Here is a 19,917-nt window from a genome sequence, read left to right as displayed (position 1 = left end):
AATAATTTTTCTTTTTACCTATTATTATTTTAATCAACCCCCAATAGTCCCGACAACCCCATCCGTGTTTTTCCTCCCAGAACTCTTGGGCAACCTGCGAGTGAATTTGGGACGAATTGGTGCCCTCACCTGGCGAGGAGTTCTCCCTTTTCCCCTGCAGGACAGGCATCTGGCTCTTTTCTCCTACCTCTCTACCTGCAGGATATACAGTCCGGTCCATAAATATTGGGACATTTACACAATTCTAATCTTTTTGGCTCTATACACCACCAGAATGGATTTGAAATGATAAAAACAAGTTGTGCTTTAACTGCAGACTTTCCGCTTTAATTTGAGGGTATTTGCATCCAAATCAGGTGAACGGTGTAAGAATTACAACAGTTTGTATATGTGCCTCCCACTTTTTAAGGGACCAAAAGTAATTGGACAATTGGCTGCTCAGCTGTTCCATGGCCAGGTGTGTGTTATTCCCTCATTATCCCATTGACAAGGAGCAGATAAAAGGTCCATATTTCATTTCAAGTGTGCAACCAACAGCCGTTGTTGGTCCTCTCCTGTACACAACTTCCGCCGATGGAGAGCTGACCGAATTAGGTGCAGAAAAGGTAAGTACAGCAATTTTTGCTTTACAGGGTTAGATAGATTATGTTTAGAATGTGGCACAGAGCAGGTTTAGCATTAGTTAAGTTTTGCCTGGACTTACCCTTCAGGATAAAAAACCTTCTGGGCTGCAGGATCCCCCTAGCCCCCCCATTCTTACCTGAGCCCGATCCGATCCATCAATGTGCACGAGAACAGCGGCTCTAGCCGCTGTCTCCCTCTTACCTGGGCAGACTGATAGCAGTGGCAGCCATTGGCTCCCGCTGCTGTCAATTAAATGGCATGATGAGGGAGCAGGGGTCAAGGCTGAGTTGTGTCAATAGATGCAGACTGGCAGCTCCAGAGCAAGCATGCACGGATGCCCCCCCCCCACCGGGAAAGCCACTCTCACTGAAGAGGAGGGGCCTGGAGCATCGGCAGGGTACCCCAGAAAAGAAGGATCTGGGCTGCTCTCTGCAAAACCATTGCACAGAGCAGGTAAGTATAACATGTTTGTTGTTTTAGTTTAAAAAAACAAAGGTTTATAATCACTTTATGCTTCTTTTTTTATACTCTTTTACCCTTCTGTCTTAACCTAATATACTGACTCTTAGGAATATTATCCAATCACCTTTTAGGTGGCAACTATTTGGCTGCCCTTAAAAAACCAGACACTCGAGAGTATGAGCTGTCAGTACTTACTTCTAACTACAAAATTTGACCATCGCCACTCATCCACCCTATACCCAAAATAGATATGCAAATAATGACTTTCTTATAGTCTCTATTTACATAAGCACATTCATGGCTCTCCACCTTCCACACGACAATACCTGCTGATAGGTTTCTCAGGTCCTGGACACTGTATTGCAGGAGGGTACAAAGGATGTGTATATCCTCATCTACCAGGAAATTGAGAAAAGTGAAGATGCTCTAGGCCAATGATGGTGAACCTTGGCACCCCAGATGTTTTGGAACTACATTTCTCATGATGCACATGAACTCAGCCGTGTAGTTGAGCATCAAGGGAAAAGAGATATTGTTAGACACCTCGTTCAGTCACCTATCTGGTCTAGCTGGTATTTTTGTGCTAAAAATAATTAGGTTGCCATCGCCCACACCCTTCTAGAAATTGTAATGATTTCTTATTTCAAAACATTAATTCACTGACCTAGAACATGTCAGCAGCCACAAATTCTGGATTATGAGCAGCGTCTCCAAAAGGAATGAAGCCAGAGTACAATCTTGACAGCAAGGCAGCTGGTATTTTCAGAAGGAAATTAACAACAGCCTATAGATTTCTCCCGGGTATTTAATTTTATTGCCAAGAGCACTGGAACGAACCACTGTGAAAGGTAAATGGCCAGTGTTTTATCCTCATTATAATTTTGCTATGCATTTCAGTGTCAGTGATTCCCTTCTTCAGGGACAATGGAGTTTGGTGGAGTTGGGACACTCATTTTGGCCGTCTGCATCGCTTTTCTCATATTCCTCCGGATGTGGATTAATAACAGCAAACAGAAGGACCTACCTCCAGGGCCCACTCCTCTTCCTCTGCTTGGGAACATTCTACAGCTGAACGCCAAAGAGCTGCCTCAGTCACTCCTAAAGGTGAGGACAACTTTACTTTTAAAAGTGAAGGTAAAAGCAAAACCTAACTAACTCTAAACCTACTCTCAGCCACACTCCTAAGCCTAATCTATCTAGCCCTGTAAAGCAAGCAGCTTGCTACGGGGCACTTGAGCCAAGCTGCAGCTCTGTGTGTCCATTCAGACACGGAGCTGTGGTTTGGCCCGCCCCCTCTGTCTCCTGATTTGCTAACTGACTTTGATTGACAGCCGCTGGAGCCAGTGGCGTTGCGGCTGTGTCTCAGCCAATCAGGAGGGAGAGTCCCAGATAGTCAAGGGACTTGTGGACATCACTGGACAGAGATGGGGTAAATATTAGGGGGTGCTGGGGAGGCTGCTGCCCACAGAAGGCTCTTTTTATCTTAATGCATAGAATGCATTAAAATTAAAAAAAAAAAAAACCTTATGACTTTACAACTCCTTTAGTTAGGTTTTGCCTTTACCTCCTCTTTTTAAGTAAACCAATGCTTTGTTTTAACAGGGCAAAGTAAGAGTTTTCTTTAAAGAGTAACTCCACTTTTGTTGAGAAAAAAAAAAGTCACCTCTGGTTGATCAATGTAGATTGCAAAGAATATAACTTTGCATGGTTGGTGGCGGTTCCCCATCCGGGGAGGAAGCTTGTGCAGGTGAACAGGAGCTCAACGTGTGTATGTACCTTGCTGAGTTCTATTTGCTGGGACCTGTAATATAGTAAGCATTCAGTCCTATGGCCTATGATTAGAATCAGAGCCTCCTGTAAGCCCACAGCAATCCTCCTCGTTACGTATCAAGGATGTTGAGATTTGTATCTCACCATACAATATACAGAAAATTCTAGTAATAGCTCCAGACGAAGCTTTTTGAAACAAAGCGAAACATGTTGAGCAAAATACTAAACATATCATGGTGAATATTTGAATACAACATCAGTTGACCCGGTTAGGCGGCACCTCGTGTCTTCAGGTATCCGTCAGCAGGAATCTCCTGATGTGAAGTATTTCTTGACTGTTCAAACTGTTAATATATCTTATATATTATTCTGTATGAAAATTGTGATCTCACCTATTGTGAACCGTATATACATTACCTCATGGACCTATTATAGGTTCTTTTTCTTACTCAACACATGTCCGTTTGTATGTTTTTTTTTATTTTATCTGAGTCTTAAATAAAAATTGATTTTATCGATATAGTGTGCCCGAAATCCTTGTCTTCCCAATCCTTCCGTTCTGAATAATCAATTAAGGATAGGGGCACCATCCAAAATACAGTATATATGCCCAGAATGCTGCTGTCTGAAGGCATATTTCGTCAATAATCCAGACATTCCACATTGATAACTACTCTACCAAAATTAGTGTGTGATATAAATTGCCTCCATTATTGCTCCTGGTTCTTCTTGCTGAAGGCTGCCATTTTGCTTAAGCCCAGATCCCCCTGAACAGCAGTAAATCATAAAGCAGAACTAAACCCATTGATTTAACGGTTTCAAAAAACAGTTAAATTTCTGGAATGCTGGGATTGCTAACTGTCACATTTAATATTTCCTCAACCAAATTGTCAAACCATCAAATGGCTGGTGTCATAACTGACCACATGTGCAGCACCATGGCAGTTGCAGATCAATTAGAAGCAACTTCCAAGTCTGTAAAGGAAAGGAGGGTTCAATTCTGCTTTAGGGCTGTCAGCAGATTGGTCTCTATAAACCTCAGCAGTGTCTAAAAATGCCTAAAAATGGAAAGCAACTGAGCATGTGCAGAGCAGGTTGAGACAGTGTATTACTGGAATTTAATCACTATAGGCACTTATTTTTAATGTTTTACATAGCTATACCTGCAAAAAGGGACCAGCCTGGAGTGATCTAGCAGGACTTTATTTTCTAATTAAAGATCCACTTTAAAAGCAGCCTGTCAATACATGGATTGGTATTCGGCCAGTTCAGCAGGAACCTGCTAGCTATATCAAGGCTGGCACCATCCCCTTCTGACGTCACAAACTGGTGCATGCTGGGTCGGCAGCATCACAAGAGGGCGGTGCCACCAGGTGATGTAGCCAGGTGACCCCGCCCCTTACCCATATAAGAGCTGTCAAATGGCAGAGCCTGCAGTAGGCAGCCAGCCTTTATGTCAGCAGGGGCGTTTTTTATTTTTTTGTTTTTCGTGTGTGGCATGATTGACGATGGATTTACATTGGGGGAAATGACTTTTTTTTTTTTTTTTTTCAAATAAATTTTTATTGAAAATTTTTCCAAATAACAAATTAGCAAAGAATACAGTAAACGACAATTCAAAAGGTTGAATATAGTCTGCAATGAAACAAGAGATCTAAAATACCAGAAGTATCAAATCCTATAGCAAGGGGGGTGGGGGGCTTGGGTATGATAACCTCAGGTGGGGGGTAAAGGTGAGAGGAGGTAGGGTGAGGGGTGATGGGAGTAAGGACTATTGAAGGGGAAAAGGGAAGAGAGAGGGGTTAGGGTGACAGGTAGGGCGAGTAAAAAGAGGGTGGGGGGAGGTAAGGTAGGGTCAGGTGGGAAACCTATAAGAATACTCATGGGAAGCACAGTCATGTCCGATGAATAACAATTCTAGCCCAAAGTATGGCAATCCTGAGGTACCAAGTATAGACATAAAGACATGCACGACACTCCCAATAAGACTCTGCATCCTAAACGTGTGTAGTACTGGTGCACGAGGAAGGCGCACCCATACCGTAGGGCACGGCAGTGTTGAGGCACTCAGGCTAAAGTATCTCACATCAATAGATAGTTGTATTAAAGGTCATCTCAGACTCAAAGGGGGGAAGCGTTTGAGGGCAATAACAAATCAACCGAAAGGCACTGCGGAATGGCAGGTGTAGAGAATTGGGTAGGCGTCCAGGCGGTGGATGAAGAATTGGAGGAAGCTGCGTTAAAAAGGGAGTCAATCCAGGATGAGCAGGAGTAGGTCGGGTATGTAATAGAGATGTAGGTGTTCCATTTCATGTAGAATTTGTGTGTAAGGCCAATGAAGATACGAGCATCGATGGAGTCTCTATTGAGAAGCTTCGTAAGTTCAGAAGTAACCTCTTGCAGGGTGGGAGGGCTGTAATTAATCCAGTTATGTAGTATGGCTCTTCTGGCTAACATGTAAAGGGTCGACAGCCATGTTTTATTTGCAGCAAGAATTGCGGTTTGGGCTTTGTCCAAGCCCAGTGAACGGCCATCTAGATAACCAAATAGCAGTATAAGCGGGTGTCCAGTTGGTGTAAGACCCCTGATCCGTCGGGCAAAAAGTTCCACCTCTGTCCAGAATTTCGAGGTGGCGGGACAAAACCAAAACCTGTGAGATAAAGTTGGTCTATTCGTCAAGCACCATGTACATTGTAACGGAGCATTAGCGGTAGGGGAAAAAGTAAAGGGAGCATATGCCCGGTGAACGATCTTCAGTTGCTGTTCCTTCCAAAACTCATTTGTGATGATTGAGCATGTAGATCGGTATCCTGCCAGAATGCAGTACGGAAGGTTTACAAAGTGGAAGTCTCTTTCCCAAGGTGATGAAAGAGGCAGCGCTTTTTGCAAAAGCCGGTGACGTTGAAGAGGCTTGTAGATGTTTGAAATGCTTGGCTTGGGGATGCTCACGAGGGCATCCAGTAGAGAAGGTTTAAAGCTCTTGGCGATATCACGACAGAGATGGGTAGCAAAATCAATGGCCTGGTGAACATGGAGAAAGTCAGCAAGCGGAATGTGGAACCTTGAGCAGATCTCCTGCAGTGGTAGATAGAGATGTATAGAACTGTTCGCCGGCGAACAGTTCCCGGCGAACTTAGCATGTTCGCGTTCGCCGCTGCCGGCGAACATATGCGATGTTCGGTCCGCCCCCCATAAGACATCATTGAGGCAAACTTTGACCCTGAACTTTACAGTCAGCAGACACATTTCCAGCCAATCAGCGTACCTCCCTCCCACACCCTCCCACCTCCTATAAATAAGCAAGGGCAGCATCCATCTTAGATCATTCTGAAGCAGTGTGTGTAGTGAGAGTAGGGAGAGCTGCTGCTGCTGCTGCTGTTAAGCTAGGGACAGTTAGTCAGTGTTCCTGGTCTTGCAGTGTTCTTGGTCCACTACTGCTGTAATATCAGCACCCCAAAAAGCCCTTCTAAGGGCTGGTATTTGTGTTTTTTTTTTTTTTTTATATATATATATATATATATATATATATATATATACCTAGCGTCCCCAAAAGCCCTTTTAAGGGCTGGTAATTGAGTTGTTTCTTCATATATATATATATATCTATATCTATCTAGTGTCCCCAAAAGCCCTTTTAAGGGCTGGTAATTGAGGATTTTTTTATTTATATATATACATATATATATATATATATATAGTGTCCCCAAAAGCCCTTTTAAGGGCTGGTAAGGTAATAGATTTTTTTCTTTTTATATATATATATATATATATATATATATCTATTGTACACTGCAGTTGCCTGCCCGCTGTGTGTGAGAGGCCACAGACCTACCACAGACTGTACTGTGTGCACACCACACTCATTTCGGGTGGCACAGGCACAGTACCTGGCATTTTAAAAAATATTTTTTTTTCCTCTGTCATAATTGCAGTGAGTGCTGTGTCAGGTCCACAGAGTGCACTGTACCCACTGCAGTGCACTGCCCACCACTGATATATATACGTTGGCACAGCATCTTGTTGCAATAAATTGAAAAAAAAAATATTTTTTATTATTGCAGTTGCCTGGGCTGCCAGTGACTGTCAGGTCCACAGAGTGTACTGTGCCCACTGCAGTGCCACTGTGTGCCCACCCACCACTGATATATAAGGTGGCACAGCAGCTTGCACAGTAAAAAAAATATATATATTTTTTTAAATTGCAGTTGCCTGGGTGCCAGTGACTGCTGTCAGGTCCACAGAGAGTGTACTGTGCCACTGCCCACCCACCACTGATATATAAGGTGGCACAGCAGCTTGCAAAGTAAAAAAAAATATATATATTTTTTAAATTGCAGTTGCCTGGGTGCCAGTGACTGCTGTCAGGTCCACAGAGAGTGTACTGTGCCACTGCCCACCCACCACTGATATATAAGGTGGCACAGCAGCTTGCAAAGTAAAAAAAATATATATATTTTTTTAAATTGCAGTTGCCTGGGTGCCAGTGACTGCTGTCAGGTCCACAGAGAGTGTACTGTGCCACTGCCCACCCACCACTGATATATAAGGTGGCACAGCAGCTTGCAAAGTAAAATAAAATATATTTCTTTAAAATTGCAGTTGCCTGGGTGCCAGTGACTGCTGTCAGGTCCACAGAGAGTGTACTGTGCCACTGCCCACCCACCACTGATATATAAGGTGGCACAGCAGCTTGCAAAGTAAAAAAATATATATATTTTTTTAAATTGCAGTTGCCTGGGTGCCAGTGACTGCTGTCAGGTCCACAGAGAGTGTACTGTGCCACTGCCCACCCACCACTGATATATAAAGTGGCACAGCATCTTGCAAAGTAAAAAAATATATATATATTTTTTTAAATTGCAGTTGCCTGGGTGCCAGTGACTGCTGTCAGGTCCACAGAGAGTGTACTGTGCCACTGCCCACCCACCACTGATATATAAAGTGGCACAGCAGCTTGCAAAGTAAAAAAAAATATATATATATTTTTTAAATTGCAGTTGCCTGGGTGCCAGTGACTGCTGCCAGGTCCACAGAGAGTGTACTGTGCCACTGCCCACCCACCACTGATATATATGCCTGCAAGAGAAAAAGCCAGCCGCAGAGAAGCCGTATTCCTGAAAATATAAGAAAAATGCTTTTTTTTAGGGGTTCTGGACATGCTACAGAGCTGAAACTTGACAGGTACACTTTTTAGACCCCCCAGACACTAAATACAAAAAATGACATGCCTGCCTAAAAAAATGCCCGATAAATGCCTGCAAGAGAAAAAGACAGCCGCAGAGAAGCCGTATTCCTGAAAATATAAGAAAAATGCTGTTTTTTAGGGGTTCTGGACATGCTACAGAGCTGAAACTTGACAGGTACACTTTTTAGACCCCCCAGACACTAAATACAAAAAATGACATGCCTGCCTAAAAAAATGCCCGCTAAATGCCTGCAAGAGAAAAAGCCAGCCGCAGAGAAGCCATATTCCTGAAAATATAAGAAAAATGCTGTTTTTTAGGGGTTCTGGACATGCTACAGAGCTGAAACTTGACAGGTACACTTTTTAGACCCCCCAGACACTAAATACAAAAAATGACATGCCTGCCTAAAAAAATGCCCGCTAAATGCCTGCAAGAGAAAAAGCCAGCCGCAGAGAAGCCATATTCCTGAAAATATAAGAAAAATGCTGTTTTTTAGGGGTTCTGGACATGCTACAGAGCTGAAACTTGACAGGTACACTTTTTAGACCCCCCAGATGCTAAATCCAAAGAAATTTTTTATTTTAATTTTTTTTTAATTTTTTCAATAATTGGCTCTCTATCAAAAAATTATAATTTTTAAGAACTTTTTTTTGCGTGATCCCTCTCCGGCATGCCACAGTCCAGGTGTTAGTCCCCTTGAAACAACTTTTCCATCACTATTGTGGCCAGAAAGAGTCCCTGTGTGTTTTAAAATTCGCCTGCCTATTGAAGTCTATGGCGGTTCGCCCGGTTCGCCGGTTCGCGAACATTTGCCGATGTTCGCGTTCGCCGTTCGCGAACCGCGAATTTTAGGTTCGCGACATCACTAGTGGTAGAGGCCGTCCCGATGACATATCAAACAATTGGGCAAAGTTCCTTAGGTTGTGCGAAGGCCAGTGCAAGAATGAAGCATATTGGAGTGTTTGATGGAACAGAGGGTGACCTACTATAGGCAGGTATTTTGTGATTTTGGAAGACAAGTTCAGAAATTTACAAGTTTCTCTCCAAGCAATTATAGTGTCTCTGAGGAGCAGGTTGTTTTTGAGTGTAACAGGCAAAGCTGAAAGGGAGCAGTGCAGGAGGGCTCCCAGGGTGAATGGGGCAACCATTTGTTTTTCGATATCAAAATTAGAAAAGTGGGAGTGGCCCGACACCCAATCCAAACCTATTCGGAGAAGACAGGCTATATTATAGAGTCTGATGTCGGGGATGTTCGCCCCACCCTCACCCCTCGGTAGAGACAACTTCTTGAGAGATATTCGAGGTCGTTTCCCCCTCCAGAGGAACTTTTGAAGTGAGCGATATAAGAGTTGAGTGTCTTTGTGTTTTAATAAAAATGGAATCGTTTGTAAGGGATAAAGAAGTTTTGGGAAGCACATCATCTTGAAGAGATGACACCTACCCAGCAAAGACAATGGCAACCCAGACCACGCCTCCATCTTTTTGATAATATCCCTAAGCACAGGTGGAAAATTCAAGGTATATATAGAAGAGGGGGGTTTTACCTATGATAATTCCCAGATATTTTATGTGGCTATTAGTAATCTTAAATAGAGACTCCGACGCCCAGGAAGGGGGATTGGTTCGTCCTAGAGGCAGTATTTCGCTCTTGGAAAAATTAATTTTCAACCCCGCGCAGGAGCGAAAGGTAGTGAAGATGTCATGGATCAGAGGGATGTCTTTGGCTGGATTCGAGGTGAAAATGAGAATATCATCAGCAAACATTGCCGACCTCACCTCCTGATCTCCCACTCGCACTCCGTGAAGACCAGGGTGGGCCGTCAACAATCGGGATAACGCCTCGATGGCCAGATTAAATAACAGGGGGGAGAGGGGGCAGCCCTGGCGGGTTCCCTTAAAAAGGGGAAAGGGAGAAGACTGGTGACCATTCGTGATGACCGTGGCAGTAGGGGCAGAATACATAGATTTTATGAGATGCAGAAAAGGCCCTTCGAAACCCAGTCTCCCCAGCACTTTAAAAAGCCATGTGAAATTGACATTGTCGAAGGCCTTCTCTGCATCTAGCGTGATAATGGCCATGTCATGTAGTGGGTTCGATTTTGCCATCTCTAGTACGGATAGGACCTTCCTGATGTTAGAGGATGCAGAGCGTCCTTTCGTGAATCCTGCTTGGGCTGGGTGAATAATGCCTGGCATTATTTTCGCCAGTCTGTTTGCAATGATCTTTGAGAGTATCTTGGAGTCTAGGTTTAAAAGGGAAATGGGTCGGTAGGAACCGGGTTCCAGAGGATCTTTGCCCGGTTTTGGAATTAATTTAATATGGGCTTGAAAGCCAGAGGGCAGGTAGGGACCGCCATTTAAGATATTTTGATATACCGAGGTTAAGGTCGGGGAGCTTAGGTCCGATGTAAGTTTAAAGAAATCTGAGGGGTATCCATCCGGGCCGGGTGCTTTGCCAGGGGATAGAGTGTGAATAGTGGCGGAAACCTCTGCATTTGTGACAGGGGCATTAAGGTCTGATAAGGCTGCAATGTCTATCCTGGGGAGCGAAACGCCTTCCAGGAAAGCGTTTGCTTTCTGTAGGTCAATATGTTCCTGTCCATACAGAGAGGAGTAAAAATCATGCATCGTCTGGGAGATGTCCTCCTATGATGAACAGAGCTCGCACCTAGAATTTTTGATGGAAGCAATGTGCGTCGGGGTGTATTGAGTTTTACAAAGCTGTGCTAGTAATTTCCCCGATTTATTACCAAATTTGTGTAATGCCAGGTCCCGAAGAGAATGATGGAAACATTCAGACATTTCTGCCCAGTGGTCGAAGTCACGTTTAGCTTTCTTCCACTCAGCTCTGTGAGTAGGGGTATTAGACTGAGAAAGGTTCGCTTGTGCCCGTCTTAAAGTGTCGCTGGCTTGGCGGAACCGGGCAGTGGTTTTACGTTTATAGGCCGTACTAAAGGAGATAATGTGACCTCTCAGTACCGATTTTCCCGTTTCCCACAGGAGCGCCGGGTCATGGGCATGTTGAGCGTTGTCGCTCAAAAAGTCCGTCCAGACTTTTTTCAGAAGGGACTGCAAATCAACATTATTGGCCAGGAAGGAAGGGAACCGCCAAATTCTAGTAGGGTTGAGTGGGTGGTGATCGGAGTACATAAGAGACACTGGAGCGTGGTCTGAGATTGCCATATCCCCAATTAGGGGATTGGAGGACCTCTGGAGGAAGACGTGATTGCAAAAAAAGTAGTCAATGCATGATAAGCTGTCGTGAGGGTGGGAAAAGAATGTATATTCTCTGCCTAATGGGTTGGCTTGGCGCCAGATATCAGTCAGGTCTAAAGATGCCGCAAAATCTGGTAGGTAAAGCGGCTGTGACTGCTGGGGGGAAGGTTTGCCCTTATCCTTAGATCTGTCTTCTAGGGTATCCATTACGGAATTAAAGTCCCCCCCCACCAAAAGAGGGAGGTGGACCATGGGGTCTAGGGAGGCGGTAAGAGACTGAAAGTACGATTTGGATGGGGAATTCGGGGCGTACACATTTGCTAAAGCTAGAGTGGTGTCCCTAATCTTAAGGATTAAAGTAAGCAACCTGCCGTCAGTATCAGTATGTTCTGTGACAATTTCACAAGCTAGGGCTTTATTAACCAGTGTGATAACTCCCGCCTTATGATTTACCGCCGCAGATCCGCGTACCTGTCCTACCCATAGTTTTTTCATACAGTGAAAATCTGAAGCCGGCAGGTGGGTTTCCTGCAAAATAGCGATATCCGCCTTTAATCGTTTCAGATGACGTAGTATCGCCATTCTCTTATGGGGGGAACGAAGCCCTCTTGACGTTCCATGATATTATCTTTACATCAAGGAGGATCAAAAAGGAGGAGTATGCATAGTTGTTTGGTGAGCAAGATTATAGGGAGGGGGGAGTCTGCGAGATGCAAATGCTTAGAGTGAGTGCCTATTAGGGTCACCGAGCCTGTCTTCTGCCGAGATAGATGTGGATAGGTGTTCCCAACAAAAATTGAACATGGAAATACAATAAAAAGTGACATAGCTGTAAACAAACATACCAAAGAAGTCTGGGACTTCGCTTTCTTCCTGACAAGCTGCATCTCTCCTGCACGGCGTTACCGGAATCAGCAGAAATAGGGCCAGCTCCCGCGACACAATCTGCATGTGGGAGAACCAGGAGTCGCAGGGTCTCTATAAATGAGCTTGATGTTTTCACTGAGACCTGTAGCGAACCTTAGCATCATCCCGTCTAGAATTGAGGATGGCTTCAATGAGGCTTGACCGGTAAGGCTATGTGGGGGGAGATGCTGGTTGCAATCAGAAACAGAGTAGGAAAAGAAAATATTAAAACAGCAAACAATAAAACACTAACATAATCACACAGCAGGTATGAACCTAGTAAAGCCAAGTGAAACTTTATGATAAACCATGAGTAATACCCCAGGAAGAGAACAGATGGGGAAGGATACCAATGCCCTCATAACGAGAACACGGGAGCACGGTGTAGATTAGGGTTCATCCGGGCACATTCCCAATACCAGTAGCTATGTACCTGGGGGGTAATGGAGCAAAAATCTGGTGACCGACACAACCCATCCGGGAGAGTTTGGTTTGTGCTGTCAGCGCTGGCGGTCTCCATTGGATCTGTGCGCATATCTTGCCCTTTTAGAGGAATCCTTCCTGGGAGTGCGTGTGTCCCTGGCTCCCAAATACGGGGAGACTGGGAATGAATCTTGGGTCTCCATAGCAATTTGCATGTGTGCTTGGAGGAAATCAGATGCCTCATCAGGATGCATGAAGGACTTGGAATCTCCCGCCGGAGTATTGAAACGCAAGGTCGCTGGATAGGCCAAAGTGAATTTAACTCCTTTGTGGTACAGTGCGGAACAGAGCGGCTGAAATGCTTTTCGTCGCCTTGCGACGTCTTGCGAATAATCCGCAAATAATAGCAATTTGTGGCCCTCCAATTGCAACGCTTTGGCATTGCGGTACGATTTAAGAATGGCGTTCCTGTCAGCATAATTTAAGAATCGCACGATCACCGGGCGCGGTGTGCGCCTATCGTTGGAAGGCTGACCCAGTCTATGTGCCCTTTCGACTATGCATGGCGTTGTAATCCCCAGCGCCTGAGGGATGCGGTTAGAACACATGTCAGGTAGAACAGCAGCAGTGAAAGACTCAGGGATTCCTATGATTCGCAGGTTATTTCTGCGCGAACGATTTTCAAGATCTTCCAGCTTGTCCATTATGTATTGTTGAGTCTGTGCTGTTTTTTGATCGTTGGAGAGATTCGATTGAACCTCATCCTCCACTTCAGAGAGTCTGTGCTCCAAGTCCGTGAGCCTCCGAGCCTGTTCCCCCACCTCCCTGCGGAGCTGTGTAATGCCATCCGCGACAGCTTTGTCTACTGCCGCTGTGATGGTGGGTAGCATCAGAGCAGAAACAGCCTGTGCTATGCGGGTGTATTGGTCTTCCGTGCAGGGGAGAGCTGCAGCCATAGATGCCGGGGGGGCCGGGGGACCCGCGAGGTGTTGTAGAGCAGCCGCGGCCATATTGGCTGCATGTGCGGCGGGAGGGTCCGCATCCGAGCGGATATCTCCAGGGCTCGGAGCGCCGTGTGTCACAAAGCGGTCCATACCTGGAATGTCCCCCGAGGGTTAGGATGTGGAAGGGGTGGAAGCCACCGATCGCAGGAGCAGGTAAGCCGGCTTTGTAAGAAGATTAGTCCGGAGCCGCCGTTATACCCGCCTAGCTCATCAGGCGCCGGAACCGGAAGTCCAACTTTTTTTTTAAGTAAATTGTTAAAGGGGGCTTTCGGATTCTGATAAGCCCCCCGCCCGCAGACCCCCACAACCACTGGCCACAATTGTGGGGATGGGGCCCTTGTCCCCATCAACATGGAGGGGTGGTTGCATTGGGGTGGGAGGGGCAAACTCCCCCTGTCCCAAAGCACCCACCCCCCCATGCTGTGGGCATGTGCCCTTGAATACACCAGGAGGGGGTGGAGCTTGCTCCCCCCCCCCTTCCTGACCTGCGAGACTGTATGTGCAGATAAGGGTCTGGTATGGATTTTGGGGGATACCAATTATTTTGATACCCCATGCCGTTTTTTTCATTCTTTTTTTTCAATAGCCGGTTGCCAGCAATTGCAACCACGAGTCATTTTAAATGGGATTTGACTCATTCCTTTTTCTTTAGAAATTTCATTTTTGCTACAGCATGTTCTATATGTGCTACAGATGCGCCACTTTACAGGCAGAGACCCCCCAGGCACTATATTTAAAGGAATTGATATTGTTGCACTTTAAGCTTCATTAAAATCACTGCTCCTGAAAAAACAATCTTTTTTAAAAAAAAATTTGCATTGATACATGTCCCTCAGGGCAGTACCCAGACCCCCATACCCCTTTTATGGCCAATTACTTGCATATAGGCCTTCAAAATGGACACTTTGGATTTTTCCTGTTTGGCTCCCATAGACTTTAATGAGGTTCACTGTTCAGGTTAGAAATTTTCGGGAGTTCTGCTGTGAACCGAACGGGGGGGGGGGGGGGGGGGTTGTTCGGCCCATCTCTAGTGTTTTGGGAGAAATCTGTCCTACCCGAATATACACATGTGTTACAGCCCAACCTGCATCTTTATTTTTACAAACATCCTTTACAGAATGATAGATGACTCTGTCGCAAAAAATAATAGATGTCAAATAGCGGCTATACCTGAATTATAGAGAGTAACTGCTTACCTTTCCCTCTACCTATTCCAGTGAAGACTGCACCTATAAATAGAAATTGTCACCTGAAGGTTCTTCTGAATTTGGGACTACTATGTGTGTCGATCTATTCTGTCTCACTTTAGTACTATGTGCTCAACTGAAATGAAAGAAGGCCTAAATTTATTCCCAAATGTTACCAATGTATACTGATGCTGCTAAATTTAGTGTGTGCAATTAGGCTTTGATAAGCTCTAGTCATGAGAGGGTTAAACTTTTCTTTTTAAATAAATGCTTTTATGCTATTTATATAGAACCATTGCCTTCAGATTTCCTATTTCTAATTGAAACTTTGTACAGAGCTATCTACGTAATGATATAAAGTGCAACTTTTCTTCTACTTATTTTGCCATAGCTTGCGAAGATCCATGGAGATGTATTCACTGTCCATCTAGGAAGCAGGAGAGTGGTGGTCCTACATGGATATGATGCTGTGAAGGAGGCTCTAGTAGACAATGCAGATGCCTTCAGTGATAGAGGAAGAGTGCCTGCAGCTGAATTTGCTTTTAAGGGCTATGGTAAATATCAATCCAAAGTTACATGGTGATGACATATATATATAGTTTGGGATTTCCTAAATGATCTGTGATTCCATTATCAGGAATATTTCTGAGTAACGGGGAGCGTTGGAAACAGCTACGACGCTTCTCTCTCACCACGCTGAGGAATTTCGGGATGGGGAAGAGAAGTATTGAAGAGCGGATTCTGGAAGAGGCTCAGTGTCTTGCAGTGGAGTTTAGAAAAAAAGCAGGTAGGCAATATAGACCTTCTTTTAGAAAGCAGCCATAGCCCAAGTACAGCAGCCTTTACCCTGCCAACATACTGCAGAGAAAGGACCCTTGTTTACTGTGTGAAAGCAGTAGTGTCTCTACAGAGGTCTGAAATTCCCCCTGCTGAATCAGAGCTTAACCCTCCTCTTATGTTAGAATTCTGTTACTATCCATGATGTTTAGGGTCGGTTTTGACCTGTGTTTTAAATCAGCCATAAAATACCCTCTGAATAATTATTTATCATCAAATTTGTTTCTTACCTCTTGGTTACCTTGTTAGGCCTCTTTATCCTTGAAAAGATTAGTTTTAATATTTTTGGTGTGACCCCTTAGACCTTTCTTTTGATAGCATACCTCTCATTTTCAAATTTAAAAAATGGTAAAATAAAGTCAGCAACTCTGAAATGTATTGGTCCTATGTTTCTTCACTTTATTTAGAGAAGCAGACAAGAAGGAAAAGAGATATGCCCCTCCCTAACTACAGCTCACAGGGTTGAGAGGGGATTGGCTGTCAGTGTTACTAAGCAGAGAGAGTGTTTATGATTTCAGTTTTGCCACTTATTAGTGTCCTAAAATCCTATATTATAACTGGGTCAGAATTGACCCTAACACCATGAACGTCTTAATTTTCACCACAGTATTTTATAATTTAGTGAAAAGGATTATTTTTCTATTACATTGTTTAAATAGAGGTTCCTGACAAAGTAAAAAAATCTTGATGCAACAAACAAATTTATGTGATTCTTATAGACAATCAAAACCTGAAAACGGGTCGGTTCTGACCCTAACATAAGAGGAGGGTTAAACTCTCCAATTAGAAAATCTTCTGCTCTCTGATTGGAGAATTTTAGATGTGACTCAGGAGGCCTCTGCAGAGAGACCACGGTTTCCACACAGAGCAAGGGTCCTTCTCTATACTATTGATGGCTTATGTATGTGTATGGAGTGAGGGGATCCTTGCTGTGTCTGCACCTTAGGATGGGCAGGAATTGGGACATGGAGTACTGTTGTGTTTTGTATTTATCTTAGTGGAAATGTTGGCTGTAGGTTTTAAAACTTGTTTTGCAGACTTTATTAGTATCCTGAAGGTGATTTGGTTACTGGTATTGGAGTATCATCTATAGGAGGATTCAGAAGCACATAAAGGATTTGTCTTTAGCTTGGAATACAATTTAAGGCCACGTATGTTATGGAAGTGCCTCTGCTTACAGTGGGAAGTCACTGGTTTATCCACCCAGCAGAATATCAGCTTCAAAATTAAACATTAATCTAGGCTTTGTGTTTACTTTCCTTATCTAGCTAACTTAAAGTGAAATTAAGCCCTACGTTTTTTTGTTTTTTTTTAACACTTTCAGCAAGCAATGAAATCACTTATGCCCCTTTTTTGTTTGTGTTTTTTATTTTTTTTTAATCCTTTATTTTATTTTCAATTATAGAACAGCACTGCCCCCTTAAGAACTGCTGGATTTTTACACTTTTGGGTCCCCCTGGGTTACCGCTAGCAACACCAACATTCACAGTCTATCAATTTACTTCATGGCTCAGTCAATAATCAATCCAGGGTTATGTTGTTGTTTTTGGTATTTTATTTTAATTAGGGATGGGAGAAGGGAATAGTGGGATACTCCAAATCAACTATTTACAATGCGGATGACTCCTACATCTGACGATGCAGCCAGGCTGCTATTTCATCCTGCCACTAGATGAAGCCGGATTGATGGATTCAATTTATCTTGAGGACACTCTCCTAGTATCCACTCTCTTGACTACTGACACCCGTCCACTGACGATCTCACTCCAGGGTGGCCCCCCTCAGGTCAGGACCCTTAACACGATCCCCTGTACTCATGATACTGTTTTTCTAGGGTCTCTAGTGTCCCTCCCTAAGTCAGCTTTCCTGGACCTCTGGGTTCAGTTCTGTTCCTCAGGCCCTCAGGATGACCTCATGATGCCACGTGCCACTGCTACAGAGGAGGAGGCAGCCACCACCCTCCCTCCAGGACTTTGTTCACCAGCCAAAGACCCTGCAGCACATGTGCTTCTGGCTTTTATACAGTATCCCAGAATGCACCAAGACAGCCTGTCTCTACCAATCACCAGGACTGTATCAAAGCACGTGTATCCATTGGTCAGGTTTCCTCCCACTGTCCAACATGCCTCCCTATTGGACCAGTGTGAAACACTCCTCTAGACTCAATGAATCACACACTGAACACACTGATCAGACATCACTCACAGATCCTGCTCTCTGCTAGACAGAAAGCAAAATAGATTTGCCTGCTGCTCTTCTGATTGGCAGACAGAGCCAAAAACTATACTCTCTCACTAGCACCTATCTAGGAGGCTGCTACAGTAAGAAAGTAGTAGAAACTCACACATTCCCACAAACTATACAGAGAACAGCCAAGATGAGACATTCATAGGTTTCACATAGGATATAAAACCTATAAGGAGTAACATGAAGTTAACAGCTCTTACAGAATAAGGATCCCATGATAAGTCTATACAAACACCAGAGGGGGAATGTGGAAGGGGGTGGGGGGGAGTGAGGAAAAAAATGGAAGGGGGCAACAAAGGAGTAAAGGAAGGAACAATATGTCAACATAATATATAGAAAACATGTTTTCTGGACACGTTCTGGTCAGCAAGCCTAAAAAAAAAAAAAAAAAATGTAATCAACAAAACTGAGTAAATTATCAGAACCACAATAGTGTTTATACAAGTCAGAGGATTAAAAATCTATCCTTGAGGCCCAGCCTTTATAGAATTTAGGATAAGCATTGGTGCACTGATGTCTCCACTCCTCCGCCTCCATGATATCTTGCACTACCAGTAGCCACTCCTTAATTGTGGGAGCCGATTGGGACTTCCAATGAATGGGGATGAGGCATTTACCAGCATTGCGGAGGTAAGGCATCAGGGAGCATTTTTAAGACCCGACTAACTTCGCTGTGTCATAGAATAGGATGGATAAATGGATCATCAGCAATCTGAGGCTTTGTCACCTTAATAATTAAATTATGGATCTCAATCCAAAAAGGACGAATAACAGGGCATTCCCACCATAGATGTAGGAAAGTACCTTTCTGTCTGCACCCTCTCCAACAGAAATTCGGCACTGACGGAAACATTCAAGACAATTTGTCCGGTATGTTATACAACCTGGACAAGAATATATATCACATCCTTGAGCTTTGGATATATAACTGAGGAAAGATGGGCCAGCGTGGTAATCTTCTCTATGATGCCTTCCTTAGCTCCCTACCTAGTTCCCTCTCAAATTCTTGATATAATAAGGGGTTGTATTAGTATGCTTTTCTAATAAAAGTTTGGAGAGTAAATTGGGGGCATCATCCTTGTCCAGACACATAGATTTGAATCTGGTCAAGGAGTTGCTAGGTCTCAAGTCCTCATGTAGTGTCCTGAAGAAATTAGTTAGCTGAATATATTTTCAATTGTTCCAGGGGAATGTACCCCATTCCCCATGGAATTCTACCAGGAACTTGAGATTGGTACCTGTCATTAAAACAAAAGCAACACATTTCCTGAACACCCACCCTAAGATTTAAAGAAGGCAAGGTCCTCCCCTGGGGTAAACCAAGGATAACCTCTCAATGGGGACAGTTGCGAGGGCAGTCGAGCCAAGAAGAGCTTCCTATTTAGTCCATCCCAAATAGTGAGGGTCATAATGGAAATAGGAGAAACCAAGTCGGACATTTCTCTGGAGACATGGGGAAGCCATGAGGAGGCGTGAGCTAAATTACGACCCACCATAGTCTTTTCTAAAGTAACCCAGAGATTTTCATGCGTATGTAGATTCCAGCTATTTATACGCAGTAAAGACATGGCCTGATGATACAAAAGAAGGTCTAGGAGGCCTAAGCCACTGCTTGGTTTTAGGCGGCGCATGAGATCATACGATAGGCATGGAGGCTTCCCCTTCCAAATGAATCTGGTAAAATCACAACGTGCTCTAAGGAAGAAAGCCCTGGGGAGTTGTATGGGTACCATCTGGAAGAAATAAAGGAACTTAGGGAGGATCATCATCTTAAAGATGTTTATTCAACCCGGCTAAGTGGTTTGTACTTTCTCCCATGTTTCTAGCTTGGAACGGTGTGAGTGTAACAGGGGGACAAAATTAGTGTTAAAAAAATCTTTCAGGTCTGACGGTAGCTAAATATCTAAGTATGTGAGAAGCCATTTAAAGGGAAACATGCTCGACAACGCTTGTCGCTCTGACGCATGAATATTAAGGGGCATAATGGCAGATTTCCCAAGATTAACCTTGAAGTTTGAGAGATCATGGAATTCATGCAAAAGGTTGGGCAATGTC

General features: G+C 44.1%; 1 protein-coding gene across 2 annotated transcripts in view; it reads left to right on the top strand.

Moving 5' to 3' along the window:
* The window catches only part of LOC309559474 (cytochrome P450 2C8-like), a 105,555-nt gene that overhangs the window by 35,587 nt on the left and 50,051 nt on the right, over positions 1 to 19,917 (top strand). The window contains exons 1-4 of one of the 2 annotated variants that reach the window (XM_082262746.1): positions 1,784 to 1,887; positions 1,984 to 2,190; positions 15,170 to 15,332; positions 15,416 to 15,565. In XM_082262746.1, the coding sequence (XP_082118872.1) occupies positions 2,011 to 2,190; positions 15,170 to 15,332; positions 15,416 to 15,565 (493 nt within the window). In that variant the 5' untranslated portion in view covers positions 1,784 to 1,887; positions 1,984 to 2,010. Of the gene's footprint in view, positions 1 to 1,783; positions 1,888 to 1,983; positions 2,191 to 15,169; positions 15,333 to 15,415; positions 15,566 to 19,917 lie in introns of those variants that run through there. The other variant, XM_082262747.1, reaches the window with a different exon arrangement.

Source organism: Pelophylax lessonae (genome assembly GCF_965119305.1).
Source record: "Pelophylax lessonae genome assembly, chromosome: 7".
NCBI lineage: Eukaryota > Metazoa > Chordata > Amphibia > Anura > Ranidae > Pelophylax > Pelophylax lessonae.
This window is presented reverse-complemented; position numbering and strand designations above follow the sequence as displayed.